The sequence below is a fragment of the Carassius auratus genome, chromosome 7 (assembly GCF_003368295.1).
Source record: "Carassius auratus strain Wakin chromosome 7, ASM336829v1, whole genome shotgun sequence".
Taxonomy (NCBI): Eukaryota; Metazoa; Chordata; class Actinopteri; order Cypriniformes; family Cyprinidae; genus Carassius; species Carassius auratus.
Window position 1 is genome coordinate 20,387,820 of NC_039249.1, and position 19,381 is coordinate 20,407,200.

General features: G+C 37.6%; 3 protein-coding genes across 4 annotated transcripts in view; all 3 read right to left on the reverse strand.

Moving 5' to 3' along the window:
- LOC113106199 (cadherin-17-like) overlaps nucleotides 1-2,290 on the reverse strand; it is a 34,460-nt gene extending 32,170 nt beyond the window's left edge. Inside the window, exon 1 of the mRNA XM_026267877.1 lies at nucleotides 2,139-2,290. The gene's annotated coding sequence lies outside the window, so the exon portion shown is untranslated. The remainder of the gene's footprint in view (nucleotides 1-2,138) is intronic.
- Nucleotides 2,291-2,381: 91 nt separating this feature from the next.
- LOC113106200 (GTP-binding protein RAD) lies at nucleotides 2,382-4,914 on the reverse strand. Of its 2 annotated transcripts, none has more exons than XM_026267879.1 (5): nucleotides 4,797-4,914; nucleotides 4,309-4,662; nucleotides 4,080-4,153; nucleotides 3,601-3,805; nucleotides 2,382-3,372 (listed from the first exon to the last, which is right to left on the reverse strand). In XM_026267879.1, exons 2-5 carry the CDS (start codon nucleotides 4,646-4,648, stop codon nucleotides 3,095-3,097), a joined length of 897 nt encoding a protein of 298 aa, XP_026123664.1. In that variant the 5' UTR covers nucleotides 4,649-4,662; nucleotides 4,797-4,914; the 3' UTR covers nucleotides 2,382-3,094. The 2 variants fall into 2 exon arrangements, with proteins under 2 accessions (XP_026123664.1, XP_026123663.1); XM_026267878.1 differs by having other exon boundaries at nucleotides 4,309-4,658; nucleotides 4,797-4,895.
- A 2,911-nt stretch (nucleotides 4,915-7,825) lies between these two features.
- Nucleotides 7,826-11,393, reverse strand: LOC113106202 (mitotic spindle-associated MMXD complex subunit MIP18-like). Its single transcript, XM_026267880.1, has 5 exons — nucleotides 11,133-11,393; nucleotides 10,439-10,518; nucleotides 9,647-9,772; nucleotides 9,508-9,553; nucleotides 7,826-8,444 (listed from the first exon to the last, which is right to left on the reverse strand). The coding sequence occupies exons 1-5, from the start codon at nucleotides 11,257-11,259 to the stop codon at nucleotides 8,344-8,346; spliced, it is 480 nt and encodes a 159-aa protein (XP_026123665.1). The 5' UTR covers nucleotides 11,260-11,393; the 3' UTR covers nucleotides 7,826-8,343.
- Nucleotides 11,394-19,381: the final 7,988 nt, after the last annotated feature.

Sequence of the window (19,381 nt, forward strand, 5' to 3'; positions counted from 1 at the left end):
CCTGAATGGATTGATGAGCTTGTTCAGGTGTGTTTGATTAGGGTTGAAGCTGAACTCTGCAGGTCTGCGGCTCTCTAGGACCGAACTTGCCTACCCCTGACCGAGGGTGACCATATTTTAGTTTTCCAAAAAGAGGACAGTGGGGACAGGATGCAGATGCGGGGAACAGTTTTATCATAGCTGTTCAGCTGGCGAACCAGTGCACAAGAAAAAAACAGAATGGACGCCCTACTTGGCCGTCAGGGGTCGAGCGTTGGCTTAATGTGTCAGGGCATCTTTGGACCCAGATGCTGCCGACCCCATGTGAACCGACCCCACTGTTTGCTATTGTCGCCACTAGTTGGTCTGTGTCAGCTTGGTGTGTTCCTGGCTTAAGGAGGACTGACAAGACCATGCTGGAGGATTTGCTGCTCAACAGATCCTGAGTTCATTGACAAATATCTGATCTTGTAACATGTGCTTCCTTTACACAGAGTGCACGTGATGGCGACATCGAGTAAACAGTGAGCGCTCATTCAAAAGCAATTTAAAAACTCTTTATAGGGCCTATTGATAGTGGCTCACTGATGCACCAAAATTATATGCAATATTAGAATGTTTGCAGGAACAGGTGGTTTGGGTCAGAAATCCAGTGGGAGCAGGATTAAGAAAAGTCCTGCGCAGGGCTTTTATACAAAATGCACACGGTGTATGGCAACTGTAGAAAGCAAAAGGCAAATCCTGGATATTTTGCGTGATTTAGAAATCCCAACCAAAAAGCTTTTTTTTAGGCCCAAAAAGAGGACATCTCTGGGAAAAAGAGGACATCGGGCCACCCTAGTTTACCCTAAATCCCGTCTGCTGATATTTTAGCCATGCAATTCAGTAACAGGCTAGCTAACACTTGTAACCAGTTATCATGAAGCAATCATATTTTAAAATATACAAGGTTCTACGCTAAACTTATAGCTGTCCTCCATTGCAGTAGCCAAATTTTAACAGTTTATTTTACGCATGTTGCAGCATTGGATTTAAGAGCCTTTTTATTTTTTTGCTTTCTCCAAGTTTTTCTACACTGCCTTTAATTTTTGTGGTCCATTATCTAGTTTTAATGACAATTCGCTTAGTGTTGCACTTTCTCTGATTTTCTGCTTGACTTTTTTATAAATTTCCAATTTGGGTAACCTCTGATCGGATCGGTCTGCCTATCTCAGGACAAGGCTTACCGTTGCTGACTGGGCCAAACGTTTAAAGTCATCTTGAAATCAAAATTGACTCTATTTTCCTTACTTGGGCACATAGCTAGTCTCGATGTGAACAATTAAACCATGTAAGTTAATGATGACGTCTGATGAAGTCAGTTTGACGGCTTGGGCAGAATATCCTTATACACACCCCTCCAACCATGTTGCTATGAGTGAGAAATGAGAAGAGTGCTAAAATAAAACCACACCCTCTACTCAATTGCCACGATTTGCAAAAAAAAATTCTATTTTAACATAATGTAAATAGAATTTATGCAAACCGTTAAAAAACACTGCTATTTTCACAAAAATTTTGTCTATAGCTATTTACACTTTTCACTACACAAAATGGTCTGGCCCTTCTGGCAATTGCCAAACTGCCCATGCACCTCATTAATGTAACTTCACGTTAGGTGTCAGGTGACTGTTAGGCTACAGGATTTAGGGTAAAGTTATATATGTATATATATATATATATATATATATATATATATATATATATATATATATATATATATATATATATATATATATACACACAAAACATGTTCATAAAACAAGATTATCCGTGAGGTACAGTATGAGAATAAATTCTACGCATAGCTGTTATATGAATGAAAACACACAATCAAAACAAGGTATAGGCTACTCTATAATCTCATCTATAAACAAAGAAATATAAATGAATAGGACATGCCTCGCACAAATAAATAGTCTCTAGTCAAACTTTTAAAGAACCCCATAAAGACATTGTACTGCAGTCTGATGCGGCTGTTTTAAGCTGGATAAAGCTAAAAACGCAAACCATTTAAAAAGACAACACAGCTCTGCAAATTAACTTCACAGTACACTGTAAAAAAATCTTACACACTTCTTTGATTTTTGATCATGCTATTTAATAAAAGCAGCTCTTACCTCCAGTCCACACTTCTTGTGAGCGAAACTGAGAATGGCTTTAAGTGTTAGAAGAGCATTGCATCTGCTTTGTAACTGATTAATGATTAGCTTTCTTAAATTGGCTGAGAAAAGTTTTAACTACCTTGTTTCCTCCAATTACACAACTGACTAGCAAGTCCCTCGCTTGCATATGGATGGAGGAATAAATTACATGGTATAATAGCCTCAAGTCTGAATGTGTATAGAACACCATGCGAATGTGCATTGTATTTTATTTTATTATGAAACCAGTTGTAAACATGTAACAAAATTAACAACTCAATAATATTAAATGGCATTAAGTGCAAATCAAACATTTTTTTTTTTAAAACAACTCACAACACATAATTTATTGCTTCTATGTCATTCATTTGCACATGGAGCATAGATGGCAGAATAATCAGAGCTCTTATATCCAAACACCCTATATTGCCTCTTGCCCCACCCCACCCCAAAAAACCAAACCTTCTAGTTCGGCGTCTTGGCTGAGTTACGAACCTGCGCACTCAGTTTCAAGTAACATTTGATTCCATATGATATTTCAACAAGAAAAATGATTTGTGCTCATCCTTTAGACTTCTGATACAGCTCTAGTCCACATAAGGAAAAGAACCTAATTCTTTAGCCTTTGTGCAAACATACCCACAGCTCTCCAAAGGGAACATTGTGATTTGTGGATTTACCTCCTATTTACATGCACAGAATCTGACATCTATACATATTAAGGCAGCAAAACACAGAAAAAGTAACATAACAATAAAAAGCCTCATGCCGGTCAACATGATTTGATTTTGTCAGCTTTGTTTCATATATAATCTCTTTTCAGTATACAAAACAAGTTCATATTTTTCTGTACAGCTAAATAGTCCTCATATTAGCATGAAAAACACACAGCTTCTGGTCGTGGGTATCAGAGGGCACATTAGTCCAGTTTTTCAAAGCACTGAGAGGTCGTGACAGGATTTGGACTTCTGTCTGAAGGCCATCTTCTTGTTCTTCCGGGCCACAATGCGCCCCAGGAAACGTTTGGCCTTTTTGCTAATGCTCTCGCGGCGCTTGCAGTTGGCCATGCGGCGGGCGTTTTCTTCCTTGCTGTCCTTGCGCAGGCGAATTTGCCGGACGATGCCCTCAAAGAGGTCGCGCACATTGTGATGTAGGGAGGCTGAGGTCTCAATGAACTTGCAGTCAAACACAACGGCACAGGCACTGCCCTCTAGAGAGACGGGGGAAAGAAACACACATGCAAGTGAGCATTAACTCCATTACCGAGGAATGGAGGCTACGTGTCATCTTTACTATGCCTCTTGGCTGTTACTCAGAGCTCAGGAGACCAAGAAGTACTACTTTATCCAAAACATCTCCAACCTGACTCCAACCAGAGACTGCAAAGTCTGTTTCATCTCCCAGGTTTAAAAAATAGAGAAGTCTGGTGAAATCTTACCATCTACAGAAACTTCTCGGGACCGCACCAAGTCACTCTTGTTTCCCACCAGGATGATGGGGATGTTTTCCGACTGCCGAGCTCTGCGCAGCTGGATTCGTAGCTCTGAAGCTTTCTCAAAGCTGGACTTGTCTGTCACTGAGTACACAATGATGTAGGCGTCTCCCATACGCATGCACTGATCCTTCAGCCACTGGCTGTTATCCTGTCAAGAAAGAGAGAGAAAAGAATGGTTACGAATATCAAAGCTATTGGTGATCACGATTAGTGACAATGACATTACACTTTGATTGTTTAATTAATTAATTAATTACAAAAAAAAAAAAAAAAAAAAAAAATATATATATATATATATATATATTAAACATTGTGTCATATATGTTTTAATCAGGATAAATTATTTATTATAAACATTTTATTTTATTTTAATTTGGTTAAATTCTTAAAAATAAATATTACTCCTAATGCCCATTGCTTACTTGTTCCCAGACGTCATAGAGAAGGATTGACGTCTCCTCGTCATCAACCACGAGGGATCTGTCATATGTGTTTCCTGAAATGAAGGTGCAAATTACATAATTAAACATCTGTATTGTTACACAAGCTTTTAAATATAAAAAAGCACCACAACACTTGGACTTTCCAGAAATGATTAGCTTGGAGGGAAAATCTTAATTCAAGCACTTCAGAATAAACCAAGACATTTACCTGTTTCCTCGCAGTCGTTGTCTTCAACTCCTCCAAAGATTCTGGCCAAACTCGACTTCCCGACGCCGTGCTCGCCCAGGAGCACCACCTTGTAGACCTGTCCGTCAGAGTCGCTGCCGGACGAGATGACGGAGTCGGAGGAGTCGGACACGCAGCTGTTCCTGTGCTCGTCTGCCGGACAGAAGCGCAGGAGGCTGGGCTGAGCCTCGGGCATCGAGCGCAGCTCTCGGTCGTCCACGGGCATGCTCCTCCGGTGCAAGTTCTGCAGGTGGAGGGGAAAAGGCATGCTTCCTCTCCTCTTGTCCATGTTCCTCAACTTGTCTCCTTTGTTCAAAGTCATGACTCCAAACCTGTCTGTGTCAAACTGTATTATTATAACACCTGTACTGTATAATGACTTTTTAGTAGTATAAACTTATACCTATAAAATTAAAGGGTCTATACCACGATGAGTTGAGGATATAAGAAAACGTCCACATGATACTTACATGTGATCGCGTCTACCGCGTCTCCCGTTTAATGTCAAAAGTCCAGTCAGTCCGTTTAACGCCGTTATTCTCCCGCCGAGGGTTTCGCTTATGACCGGTGATGAGACAGATCCGTTATTTATGCGAGTGACTGACGTCAGCCCGAGGGAGGGCTTGCCTCGGATCGAGAATCACGCGTCGTTATAGTAGTAACATCATTTTGAGGGAGGAGCGGGATCCAGTGCGTATGATTCAGAGTTCTGCGAGGGTCTTCCCTCCCCTGCACGGACCGAGGGCTGAATCATGTTCCGCTTTCACTACAGCGTTCTTCATTACATGGAGGTAAAGCAAAGGCGTATAGTCCGAACATGACAAATGATTCACGGGGGAACAAAAACAAATGAATATAGATCAGGGTATAAATATTTTTATTTATTTATTATTACTATTTGTCATCTTGTTAGTTTTAAGTGGTTTAAGCTGGTCTCTCAAACTGAGCTCATCTTACTGTACCTTGTGAAATTTCGCGAATTAAAGGCAGACAATGTGAAAATGCTGTGAATTGGTGCACTGTATTACAAGACACTTAACCATATAAGGTCAAATAGATTCCAATGGACATTACGTATATTTTCACTGTCAATGTATTTAGAAGTAAAAAGTATGAACTTTGTATCATATTCTGTAAGACCATGTGTTGTCTTTAAACATTTGTTTAGACTTTAATAAATATTATTCTGTACACTTGGGTGTTTGATTATATAGCCCCTTTCACACTGCACGTCGGACCCGCAATATTCCCGTAACATTGCCTGGTCGCCTTCTGTGTGAAAGCAACCACGTCCCGGAATTGATTACCGAATCGAACCCGGGTCGGGGACCTAGTAACATTGCGGTAATCGATCCGGAACGAGCGCTGTGTGAACAAAAGCCAGATCTAATTCCGTATCGAGGTGATGACGCGCGTTATCGCGCGACTCTTTTACCGGCTGTTTTGAAGGAAGATCAACATTCGCGACGAAAACATATGTGCAAACTGTAATGAAGCAGAGATCAGTTAGTTCCTCACTTTCCGCGCTGACTCAGAGATCGTTTGCTTGCTTCAGTTAAAGTATAACGTGCCTAGCGTTGTCGACTCGTACATTACACGTCACGCGCTGATGTCACGTGTCGTTACGGGATCTTCAAGGGTTGTGTGTGAAAGCACGCACATATACCGGGTCATCACTGGCAGTGTATGTTATGCCATTATTTTAGAGTTATATGTTATGCTAGTGATTTTTCCTTGTGTGTGTGGTTAATTGTGCTCTATAGCGTGATCATTGGTTTATCATTGCTGCCGGATAGGTCAATTTTGACAACATCATGTGGCTTTTAATACTGTACAGTAACAAGAATGGCTCAGATTGGTTGGCTAACATTAACATTCTATGATTTCATAACACACAGTTATGAACTGAAATCACAAAGTCACCGAAATGTCACAATGTAATTCTTGAAACTTGTAATTCTAGCAAATCATCACTTTGAATTTATTTGTAATTCTATAAATGATACAGAATTATCTATTATTATTTTTTTTAAATTCTCAGCATTCAAGAATATATCTTCAAAATGCCATTTGAAGATATATTCTGATTAGAATCCGAATTAGTATCCAGTGACAGATTATAATTGATTATATTTGTTGCATGATAACAACATCATCCTATAATCCTCAGTAGCAAAATCCCCTTTCATCATAATGGTGGAGTACATTTATAGGTAGTTCAATGTTGCCATCTAGTGGTATATGATTGTACTGTCAGGTACATTGTTTTCCAAGCAGGTGTATTAACTAACCTGCGCCTAGGCAATAGTTATAATAGAAGATATATTTCCACATTGTGACTGTCATTTAACAGCGAACTGTATAATACAGGAATTGCATAGTACAATTTCCTTATGTTTTATCAGATCTGATTTTATGAGGGTTTATTTATTTATTTTATTTGTAATGTACCTACTGATTCTTGGAAACAACTTGAAATTATTTTGGAAAGTAGGCACCACACAAAAGTCATAGAAATCAAACTCATTTCCCCCACCTTTTTTTTTTCACTACAAAACTTTATTACACACACATTTTATTCAGAAAATATATGCTTTATTTTTTTTTTGTGCTTCCATAACCTGACATGTCTTTTCAACTTTCAGCACAGATGCACGACAAGCAAAAAAATGTAAAATAAATAATTATAAATGAATAACAAAAATGAATATTTGAAGTTTGGTTTTTATTTCCATGACTGAACCTAAAAAGACTTGCAACGTTAGCTAGTCTGGTAATTTATAAAAAAAACAACAACAAAAAAAAAACTATTGAATAAGAGTTATATTACCAGAAATAGTATCTATCATGCATTTTTAATGCGTGCTAGTGAAAGCACTTTTGTGACTTAAAAGCCAAGCAAGTGTAATCTAAACAGACTCTGCAAATAATTGTGCTTATTATAGTATCTGTGTATCATCACTGCCTTCTGCATGTGGCTTAGAGAGCCTATTACCCTTCAGACTTTATAAGTCAAACAAGTTTTAAACATAACTTTATAAAAGAGGTCATCTTTTAAAGACTATCATTTTCCTAAAGAAATCATAAGAAAATGTGAGTCTTGTTCCCTTGTTTGATTTGAACAGTGTTTTTAAAATGCAATTATATATTTTATTATACTGTAGGTCTGTGATGAAGGTTAACAATAGCTAATTCAAGAGAAACTGTATTATGAAGTGTCTAGTGTAAAAGTAATGATGTTTTACGATGTAACCATAAACCAGTAAAGCCATTTACCTGACATATCTGTAGACATGAATCACATCACAGGATACAAATTAAGCCTATGTATTTTTTAGCTTTTCAAAATTGTTACCTATTAATTACACTTATTCACAAATAGCTGAAACTTCAAAGCACTCTCCTGCTCTACATTTGGCTGTAGAAAAATACTTTTTGCTTATGGTTAAGTGATTGAACTTTTTTTTTTTTTTTTTTTTTATAAAAAAAAAAATTCCCATATATTTCAGTGTTTTTTATTGCCAAAAACAAGATAAAAAAAAAAAAAAAACACAGCAGTGCAAATTATTTCTGTTGTACACTTTCTCGATTTTGACCAACATTCATTTTCTTTGAGAAGTCCACAACCTTCTAAAATTAAAGTCATTTTATAAATATTCACAATTATACGGCATAAATACAGAATAACGTTTCTTTTTGTATCCACATGCTTTCAAACAGGACAAAATACTGTTTCCACATAAATTCTCTTTTACTTTTTTCCGTCACATTTTTAAACTTAATTTGGATGCATCTCTTACTTTATAAGCACTAAACAGTGCTCCTGATCTGGTGCTGTTCGTCAAGCACAGCACTAGATATACATACATACATACATACATACATACATACATACATATATACATACATATATATATATATATATAAGCAAAACATTTTCAAGTTGTAATTATCTCTCAACTCTGGCTTGCATGTAGGAGTTGAGTACTGGTCTATCAAAGTACTACACGACTCGGATCACATGGATCTGGTGGACAGACACTGGTTGACCACCTCCAGCAGCTGAGAGTTCTCCAGAGCTGCTGCTACTCTCTCTTTGTCTGCAAGCTGCTTATTGACTGCAGGAGAAAAACACAAGTGAATTTTTATCTTTAAATAAAAACAGGGTGCTGTTTAATAGAAAAATGTTCTTGACCTTAACTATATAAAACCTACTGTATAATGTTTTACACATGGATTTCTAAGGCCTCTAATGTGATCAAAACTTGTTGCTGGCAAACCAGTTGCACACAGTTTTGTCATCTGATTGATAGTTTATACTTTTATTAGTAAGTAAAAGGCCTTTTAGTGTATTTCTAAAACCATACACCTTCAGGTCGTGAAATATTAGATAGTTAGATTTGCTTGATTATCCGCACATCATTTGTTAGAAAAATCAAGTTAAACTGTATGTACAGGAGAAAATAAAACACCTGTGAGGCTTCATGTTCATGTTACGCACAACCCCCCCCCCCCCCCCCCCCCAAAAAAGAGTAATATATATTGAGACGTATAAGAAATATATACTGAGTTTACATAGAGTGATAACTGATATTCATATGCACACAATAGTCAATTTTATAAATATCTCATTGATTTATAATAAGAGCTTTTAGAAATGTATTCTACAAATCATGGCCATATAAATAAAAACATAAGCACCAAATTGCATTTTATTGATTTTTTCCTCAGTCTGGGCCTTTAAATTAAGTAGACATAGTTTTCTTCCTCGGGTATGTGAGCTTAATACTATCACTATATGACTATACTAGGCCATAAAAGCCTGATGTATCATATATGATACGAAACATAAAACACATTTGCAAACATTTTTTTTTGAGATTGTGTCTAAAGGTGCAATAAACTGTTCCATTTTCATTCTATTTCATCATTTACTAAACTTATTTAGTCATAATTTACTGTTAAAGGTCTCCACTGGCCTCCAAAGTATTTTTTTTTTCCATACAGTGGAAGTCAATAAGGACCATCAACTGTTGTTTACCCACATTCTTCAGAATATATAATGTGTTTAGCACAGAAAACAAACTCATACAAGGAGGGTGAATAAATGATTACAGCATTTTAATTTTTTGGTGAAGTGTATCCCTTTAAACTGGCTTTGCATTGTATATCGGCCATTACCTGCATCCTCTGAGGCATGTGTGCCAGGCGTGATGTGAACATCAATCTATAACAACAAAAAGAATATAACAAATGACTAAGATGGGAATCCCAAAGCCTAATGTAAGCTTAAATATGCTTGGATGCTCACTAAAATGACCTTAAATCTGTCAGGAAGTGAGCGCAGAAGCTTGACTTTGAGGGACAGGCCAATGAGTGTGGCCATGCTGCAGTGTGGGATGGTCGGAGTGAACTCCACAGACACAGTGCTCTCCTCATCATTCACCTGCTCAGAAACATGTTAGAGAGACAGACAGAACGACCGACAGACAGACAGAACGACAGACAGACAGACAGAACGCCAGACAGACAGAACACCAGACAGACTGAACAACAGACAGACAGAATGCCAGACAGACAGACAGACCGACCGAACGAAAGACAGACAGAATGCCAGACAGACTGAACGACAGACAGACAGAATGCCAGACAGACAGACGGACAGAAAGACAGACCGACAGGCAGACAGTCAGACAGAACACCAGACAGACGGAACACCAGACAGACAGAACACCAGACAGACTGAATGCCAGACAGACAGACTGAATGCCAGACAGACAGACAGAACGCCAGACAGACAGAACACCAGACAGACTGAACGAAACACAGAACGCCAGACAGACAGAACGCCAGACAGACAGAACGCCAGACAGACAGAACACCAGACAGACTGAACGCCAGACAGACTGAACGCCAGACAGACAGACAGAACGCCAGACAGACAGAACACCAGACAGACTGAACGCCAGGCAGACAGACAGAACGCCAGACAGACAGAACACCAGACAGACTGAACGCCAGGCAGACAGACAGAACGCCAGACAGACAGAACACCAGACAGACTGAACGCCAGGCAGACAGACAGAACACCAGACAGACAGCTCAGACTCACATTGACGCGCATCTGTTCCACCACATTGAGCTCTTCGAGGGACAGAGGGTGCTCAGGGTCATTGATTGATCTGATCAGATGTAAAGATGTTAAGGTCTGACTCAAAATGTTTCAAAAGCATCAAAATAAATAATGTTTTAGAGCAGGGCAGCTGCTGGCCAAATGGATGCCCGAAGTAGAATTGTATTGTTGTGCCAGATATTATAGTAATACTTCATAAACTATTATTTGAAGTAACAAAATCATGGTTAATTTGTGGTTACCATGGCAACAAGAAACATTTTTTTTATTGTTTTATTCGTAGTAAAACCTTGGCTGACTTTCTTAAGGGAACATGGAAACCCTGCTGCTGGTGGTGAAGTGTTGGTAACCTCAACAGACACAAAAGTTTAGCTAAAAGTGATGCACGGACATTATATTTTTTTCTGTTCCTTTTGTTTTCTCTGCGACGGATTGCTATGTCTTTTCACAGATACAGTTGTCGAATAATTATGATAATTTGCATCCAGCCGCGGAGCAATGCCTTTTATATTTTTGTATATGTATATGTTAATATAAATACAGTAAAACAAATTTTGAGCAACTGGGATGGTGCGGTACTGTTTCTGAGCAAACACAGTTTGTAAGTAAAACTGTCATCATCGCAAATAATTTACAGCAACAAGGCTGACATGTCAAATGTTTGAAAGGATATCGAATATCTCCCTGTCATCGATGGGATCAGCCACATCCTCGTCTTCATCGGCGACAGTCAGGAGTCTTTCCCCCGATCGCTCAAATATCAGAGGATTGGCGTTTTCAAGGCGGGTTCCTCCTGACATTATTATCTCTTCAACGATAAAATTATAACTGTCACGATCGGTAGACTATATTATTAGATAACCTAGCTAACTCTGCGAAGTCGAAAACAAGCGAGCAGGAAGTGAAGCTAAAAACCGGAAACAGTACACGCTTTTGTTTTTCAAAATAAAGGTTTTAAGTCAGATACGATGTTTATTTAAACGACACATGTAGAACAACAACAACGTTATTGTATCAAAAAAGTGTCGCATTAAGAGGGGTGATAGTTTTATACAGCATTACCATAGAAGCAGAAAGTAAAGCTATTTCCTTAATTTTTTTAAGCATATGCTAACACATCAAATCAGTGTTCATCACTTTGAAAGCTTGACCTTGATTAAACAGTGAGGTCAGGCTAATAGTGAGCCAATCAATGCTTATCAGTTAATAAAGAGCATTTCTAAAGGGGTCATATGTTGCTTTTTGAAAGATCATTATTTATGTATTTGGTGTAACATAATATGTTGACATGCTTTAATGTAAAAAAAAAAAAAAAAAAAAAAAAAAAAAAAAACCTTAATTTTTCTAATACTGTATATTATTGTAGGTCCCTTATGTCCCGCCTCTTTCAAACGCTCATTTTCTACAAATTCCCTCCTTCTGACAAGAACAGTCTGCTCTGATTGGCCAACTGACACAGTGCACTGTGATTGGCCGTACACCGCGAGCTTCATCTTTCAAAATACATGTAAAGACAGTTAATAATGTCCTTAGTTTTACCATCAGTTCAAGCACGAAAGTGGAACAGAGTCACGTGACAGACACAGTGATGAAGCTCATATGTGTTTGCAGTACACAAGCCACAGACGGTTAAAACAGCTGACTCTCTCTCTCTCTCTCTCACACACACACACACACACACACACACACACACCTCACACTCATGCTGATCTGTTGTAAGTAATCTTAAAGATTCAGAAATTCATCTACTTTTGTAAGGCCAAATAAAGTGCTTTTGCTTTCGCCTAGATACGCACAGCATTTACCTGACATGGCTGCTTCAACACCAACTATGGTTACTGAAACCACACTTTCTTTCTTAGGAGTGTGTGGCAGTCTTAACTTTGATAAAGAATATCTCTTTGGATTTGAGACTTTTGTCTTTGCAACTTTACAGATCTTCTTTATGCACCAAGAGCTTGTAACACTCCCAAGAGAAGGGAAAAGTTGAAATCTCATCATATGACCCCTTTAACCCAAATGTTAAGCATCTTTAAAGGTGCCATCTGTAATGTTTGGCAAAAAAATCAAGTCATACTCCACATTCCATACCAGATGGGGCAGTATGCCTCAATAAAGTGAATTGGTCTACTCTAGAGTAACAAACGAGAAATGGCATAGTCTCTATGCTCCGCCCCTACTTTCACAACAACACTACAGCCATAGCAGAAGCCTAACTGTGCGTTCACAAACAGTGTGCGCAAACAGGGACACATCATAGATTAATACAAACGCTAAACAGCAATAATCAACCTGTCCTTTATTCTGCTTGGGAACTAATGTGCCATCTCTTAAGCATTCACCGTGAGACACACGCAATTGACTCTTTTCACACGCTTTCACGCCACACATCAATTTTTTCACGCACAGAAAAACCATGAAGCAAAGAGGACACGGAGACCAACAGACTAGAGAGAACAGGTTAGTTAAGATATAATAAAATGGGTAACGTTAAGTTATAGCCAGCTAATTATCAAACGCAGCTATGGTTAGCCATCGCTAACATTAGCACGTTTATCGAACAGCCTTCGATACATTTCTATGTTATAACTTCCCGAAAACAAATACACAAACATATGAAACAAACTTCTAGCGAAATACTAACAGCATCTAACTTACCAATCCAAAAGAAATGTTGCAAGTTCGGGGTCGAACCTCATTTCTTTCAGGTCCATCAGTTGTCTCCAGCGATTAAAAGCAGTGGCGATGTTTACTCTGGTTCGGCTCCTTTTCTTATCGGATTTGATTTGTGATTCAGAGCGCGGTTGTTTCCCTGTAGCGTGTGGTGGTCTCTTGCCAAGGGCTTGAGACATCCTTTGTCTCTCTTCCCTGAACTGAAATGAAGTAGTGGGCTGTACTTTCCACATGATTGACATCAACTTCAGGCACGCCCACAAGCAGTGGCTGGTGGTTATGTTGACCGCATACCGCCTCCCATGGCCGAAACTGGTATTACGACACCTGTCAGGCCGGGGCTAGTAATGCTAATGCTAATTAAGGTTGATATCTATGCAGCACTATAACTTGACATTTTTTTAATGATATCATCGCTCTTATTTCTTCTCATTCTTTTGATGCGTGTAGGTCATGTTATGGATATTTTTACCTCAATTTTTGCATATGGCACCTTTAAGCCATAACCAGGAAAACAACAGATACTTGCTTTCTTTCAATTACCAATCAGCACCAGGCCAGAATGTAGATCTTCACAAAAACCAAACAGCACACAAAGCCTTGCAGTCCATTTACAGTGACAGTTACAGCTTACAATAAATCTTCTTTATTGTGAGACAGACAACATTTTCTTGCACAATACTAAATACTTTTAGATATAGTCCAACAAAATGAATAACGTTTATTTTTGTAATATATATATATATATATATATATATATATATATATATATATATATATATATATATATATATATATATATATTTGAAGATTTGTAATTCAAATATATTTTTGTACTATTTGTAGCCTACTATATTTGTACTTCAAATATATTTTTAAGAATCATCCCTAGCAGTCTACTGAAAAACTTTGAAAACTTTTATATTTTATACTTATACTACTTATTGTAGGCTATTGTGCTCATTTAAATGGTGCTCTATTACACAGTATATATATATAAAACCAGTGATTAAAAAAATGGATACAGTAGCTGCCATAGAAAATTTGAGTATTTCACATTTGCTGGGTTTCTTACAAGATATAGCTTCTTAATATGAGTTTGCTTATTTTGTAACATTCATAAAATTTTCTTTATTCTCAGAAGCTCTAGCATTTTGAGAATGCATTATAGATCATGTTAAACTAGCACAAATTTGGCACTACTTCAGTTCATAATGAGTCTCTTCTCGGGATGCTGAATCATCCACACAAAGGATTTATAAACAAAGAGATTATCAAGAGAGTCATATGTTATATTTAATAGACAAGTTCTTTTATTTCAGGCTCTTTTCCAAAGAATGAGGCTATAAATCTGGCTGCACTGCTTTGCACTGGCCTGTAAAGAGATTGCCATTCACCTGCTGACAGCTTCTGTGTGCATCTGTCAGGGTCAAAAGTTAACAGTATGAGGTGCAAATTAACAAAGGTATATATTCATGAACCACAACCTCTGTCTTCTTTTCAGGAGGACATTTTTTTTTTTTCATTTCAAAGTTCGCAGAGATGCTGGTATTGATCAAAGCCTGTTGGGTAAAATGTTAGCAATGCTGTCCCACATCTTTAAATGATGTGCATATTTGTTAATATTTTCATTAGAACTGCACTTATTTTTTTCCCACTGCCACTAATTCAAAAATCTTACATCAAAATTAAAAACCTTCACAATATTTATAAATCCTCTGATCTGGTTTTCAGGACCTGACTTATATTCCAACCAAAATAAGGAGTTGTTAAAATAACTTATGACTCTTTTGAGATGCTCTTAAATTTCTATCTACACATTTCCATTAAAGTCCCAAATGCTGTCAGTGCTGTCCTTTCTTTGCTTTTTTAAGGGGTCATATGAGGAGATGTCAATTTTTCCCTTCTCTTTGGAGTGTTACAAGCTCTTTGTGCATGAAGAAGATCTGTAAAGTTGCAAAGACTAAAGTCTCAAAACCAAAGAGATATTCTTTATCAAAGTTAAGACTCTGCCACACACCCCTAATGGCTCATTCAAACACGCCCCCACATGTCTATGTCACCATGTGGAAATATTTGCGTAATGCCACCCAAATGTTCACACAAAGAAAGAAAGTGTGGTTTCAGTAACACCGTTAGTGTTGAATGCTGTGCGTATCTAGGCGAAAGCAAAATAACTTTTTTTTGCCTTCCAAAAGTGGATGCATTTGGGAATCTTTAAGATTACTTACAACACAACAGCAACGCATTTTATGGACGACCGTTTAGTGAACCTAGGATCAAGGTATAATGGGCTAGGTGCACAAGATGGCGCCGGTGAGCTTCAGCGACGCGAGTGTGTGCGTACTTATTTCCGGTCTTGCGACGCTCGCATTGACTGTAAGGGAAACTTACATAAGAAACTTGGCTAGATTTATATAATTAAAGATTTTCAAATTTAACAGTCGATAGTGGTATATCAAAAACATGGGGAAACATACTCCCTATATTTTGCGTACCTCTGTGTGGAAATTCATCAAGATACAACGCGGAGATGGCTTTATTCTTCTGTTGATTATGTGCATCAGCGTCCAGTCAGGTCCACAGGGATTTCTTTTTTCAAACACAAACCTCTCAAATATGCAATACTTTTAAGAGCTGGTTTTATTCTGTTATGTAAGATAAATGTTTCTGACTGTCAAACAAGACGCACAGAGATTTCTGATAAAGCGTTTTATTAACTTTATTTGATAACATAATTTATAACTAACTGTACAATTAAACGTAATATAATTATGGTAGGTTTGCCTTAAATAAAAGATCGCTGTTTGCATTCATGTGTGTTTTTATCTGTTTATTTGTTTTGTGAAAGATCTGCAGCATAAATCATCTGTCTACGAGTAGCCATGTATATTGTTATTGTTTTGCATTAATTATCAGATTAAACAGATATTAATATTATTCACGTATTTTTTACTGTGTAAAATAATAAAATATGTTGTGAAAATAACGATGAAACAGACTGATGTATGTGTACAATTGAGAAATGGATACTTCTGAAGATAAATCGCAGCCCACATATCACGAGGTAAATATTTAATATAAAAATAATAATAACAATGCAAACAAGTAATTTGTACATTTACATATTTGGTAAGATAAAAGACATTATATAGCGGTGTATACACACCATGAGTTAAACTTTCATCTCGTGAACAATAGTGAACATTAGTGTATTTAATTAATTCACCGGACCCAAACATACACAGGTTTCAAATCCACTGGCTCAGTTAACATTTGTAGTATAGTGATAATAGCAGTGTATATCTTATTTGCATATGAAGTGATATTATAAATCCTGTAAACATATAGAAGGTAATTTTTGGACTTCTCCGGTTCTCTGCACTGACTTTAAGCACAACCGGAAATACCTACGCACACACTCGCAAGACCAGAAATCCAAGATGTGCAATATATGCAACTAGCCCATTCTGACTTTGCCTCAACAATCTGGTGCTTCTGAATCAGCTACTGTAAGTATGTTTTGTTATAGCAGTGATGTAATGTAAATAAGTAAATATACTTTGTTCCAGTGCTTAAGTATTTTTGGGGTGTATCTGTTCTTAACTTGGGTTTTCATATTTCAGGCTACTTTAACTTTTACTCTACTACATTTCCTAATTAAAATGTATACTTCTACTCCGATATATTTCCCCTAAGTATATTCATTTCTTACAACAAAATATTCAGGAGAACACAGACTGCGGGAAAGTAGGTTTCAAGAATCAGTTGTCTGGCGTTTGCTGGTTAGACTCATAAAAACTCCTTTGCTCACGTGCAAACAAGTGTGAGCCGCGCACAACCACGGATGATTTCATTTCCCACTCAAATTGAGTCAGGGGTGTGCGATACAGCATCGTCTGTGATGATATGTTAAAGGGTTAGTTCACCCATTAATCAAAATTATGCCATTAATAACTCTCCCTCAAGTCATTCCAAACCCGTGAGACCTCCGTTCATCTTCAGAACACAGTTTAAGATATTTTAGATTTAGTCCGAGAGCTCTCAGTCCCTCCATTGAAACTGTGTGTACGGTATACTGTCCATGTCCAGAAAGGTAAGAAAACATCATCAAAGTAGTCCATGTGACATCAGAGGGTCAGTTAGAATTTGTTGAAGCATCCAAAATACATTTTGGTCCAAAATTAGCAAAAACTACGACTTTATTCAGCATTGTCTTCTCTTCCGTGTCTGTTGTGAGAGAGAGTTCAAAACAAAGCAAATTGTGATTTCCGGTTTGCGAACAAATCGTTCGATGTAAACAGATCTTTTTGAACCAGTTCACCAAATTGTACTGAATCGTTTTAAACGGTTCGTGTCTCCAATACGCATTAATCCACAAATGACTTAAGCTGTTAACTTTTTTAATGTGGCTGACACTCCCTTTGAGTTCAAACAAACCAATATCCCGGAGTAATTCATTGACTCAAACAGTACACTGACTGAACTGCTGTGAATAACTGAAGATGAACACCGAGCCGAGCCAGATAACGAGCGAAAGACTGAGTAAATATCACACACTTTCAGACTTTTACTCAAGTTATATTCCAAATGGTGACTTCAGCATCTACCAAAGTCATTTTCTGGTGCGATATCTGTGTACTTTTATTGAGTATGACTTTCAGGTACTTTATACACTACTAGTTATTAGTTTAAGTATTTGCCATTGATTGTTCAAATGCATTTTAAATATTTAGTTTTGCGCAATGTGAGTTTTGCGCATTGTGTGTGTGTGTGTGTGTGTGTGTGCGTGTGTGTGTGTGTGTGTGTGTGTGTGTGTGTGTGTGTGAGAGAGAGAGAGAGAGAGAGGATCACACAGTGGAGTCAGCTGTTTTAACCGTCTGTGGCTTGTGTACTGCAAACACATATGAGCTTCATCACTGTGTCTGTCACATGACTCCACTTTCGTGCTTGAACTGATGGTAAAACTAAGGACATTATTAACTGTCTTTACATTTATTTTGAAAGATGAAGCTCACGAATATGGAAAGGGGCATTACATTTCCGACGAGTGCTTACAGTGTTCGGCCAATCACAGTGCACTGTGTCAGTTGGCCAATCAAAGCAGACTGTGCTTGTCAGAAGGAGGGACTTTGTAGAAAACAATTTTGAGAGAGGCGGCAAATACACAATATAATGATCTTTAAAAAAGCATCATATGACCCCTTTTATATAACTCTGATGTAGAGTGAGAACGGATTTTCTGCTGGTATAATTTTCAGAGACAGGATATAGTCTCATGTCAAGTGGAAAACTTTGACTAGTGGTTTGATGGATAGATAGAGAAGAGGAGATTGCATAAGAGGGGTGAGATAAAACACAATGAGCTCTACATGCAAATACATACGGAGAGCTTTGAGAGTGGAAGGTCTATTAGTATGTCTGAAGATCTTCAGCCGTCTCCAAATAGCAAATGACTCATTTTCTCCAGAGTGAATGATTAAACCCAACGGCCGCTCTCAAAAATGTTTCTCAAAGATATCTGAGTGAGGATGTGAAAAAAAGAGGCCTTCTGAGGTGATTTAAATTTTATCTCAGCATCTCAGTTTATCTGAGAGCAAAGCGACAGCAGAAATGATTCTGTGGCCACAAGGGGGCAGTCTTGCCACATGGTAACGACCGCCATTTATTCACCATGACAAGGACTGCAGCAATCTATACTGCGCAGTTGATAAAGAAAGCAGATGATCTCTGACATCCTTTTTTCTTCCTTCCCTCATTGGTTGAACACAAATAAGAGTATTATTTAAGGTGATATGAGATCCACTGGTAGACTCGTATTGATTTGTATTGGTAAAAAAAAAAAAAAAAAAAATCAAGAGGTAGCCTATTGCTGACTCAAAAAATTCCTTCATCAGATACACACACCTCTTAATACCACTTAATTTACCTCCTTGCCACTGTTGGCTTTAGCTTGCTAAGTTAGGGTTTAAAAGACACTTAGTTTTTAGTAATTTTATTGATTTGAAATGAGAGCAAAACTTGAACTGAATTGAGTTGAAAAATTACTGTTTTTCTGTCTTCAGTAAAGCTGGTTTAAAGAACACAGTTATTGAAATGAACTGAATCAATACTGAACTGCCTAGTACTGAATACCTCCACTACTGTTTACAAGTGATGGAGCTGAATAAAAACACTCTTTTTTTTTTTTTAGAGCTATTTTACCGTAGAATTAATATTTGCCTCATATTTGATGAAGTTTGCATCATT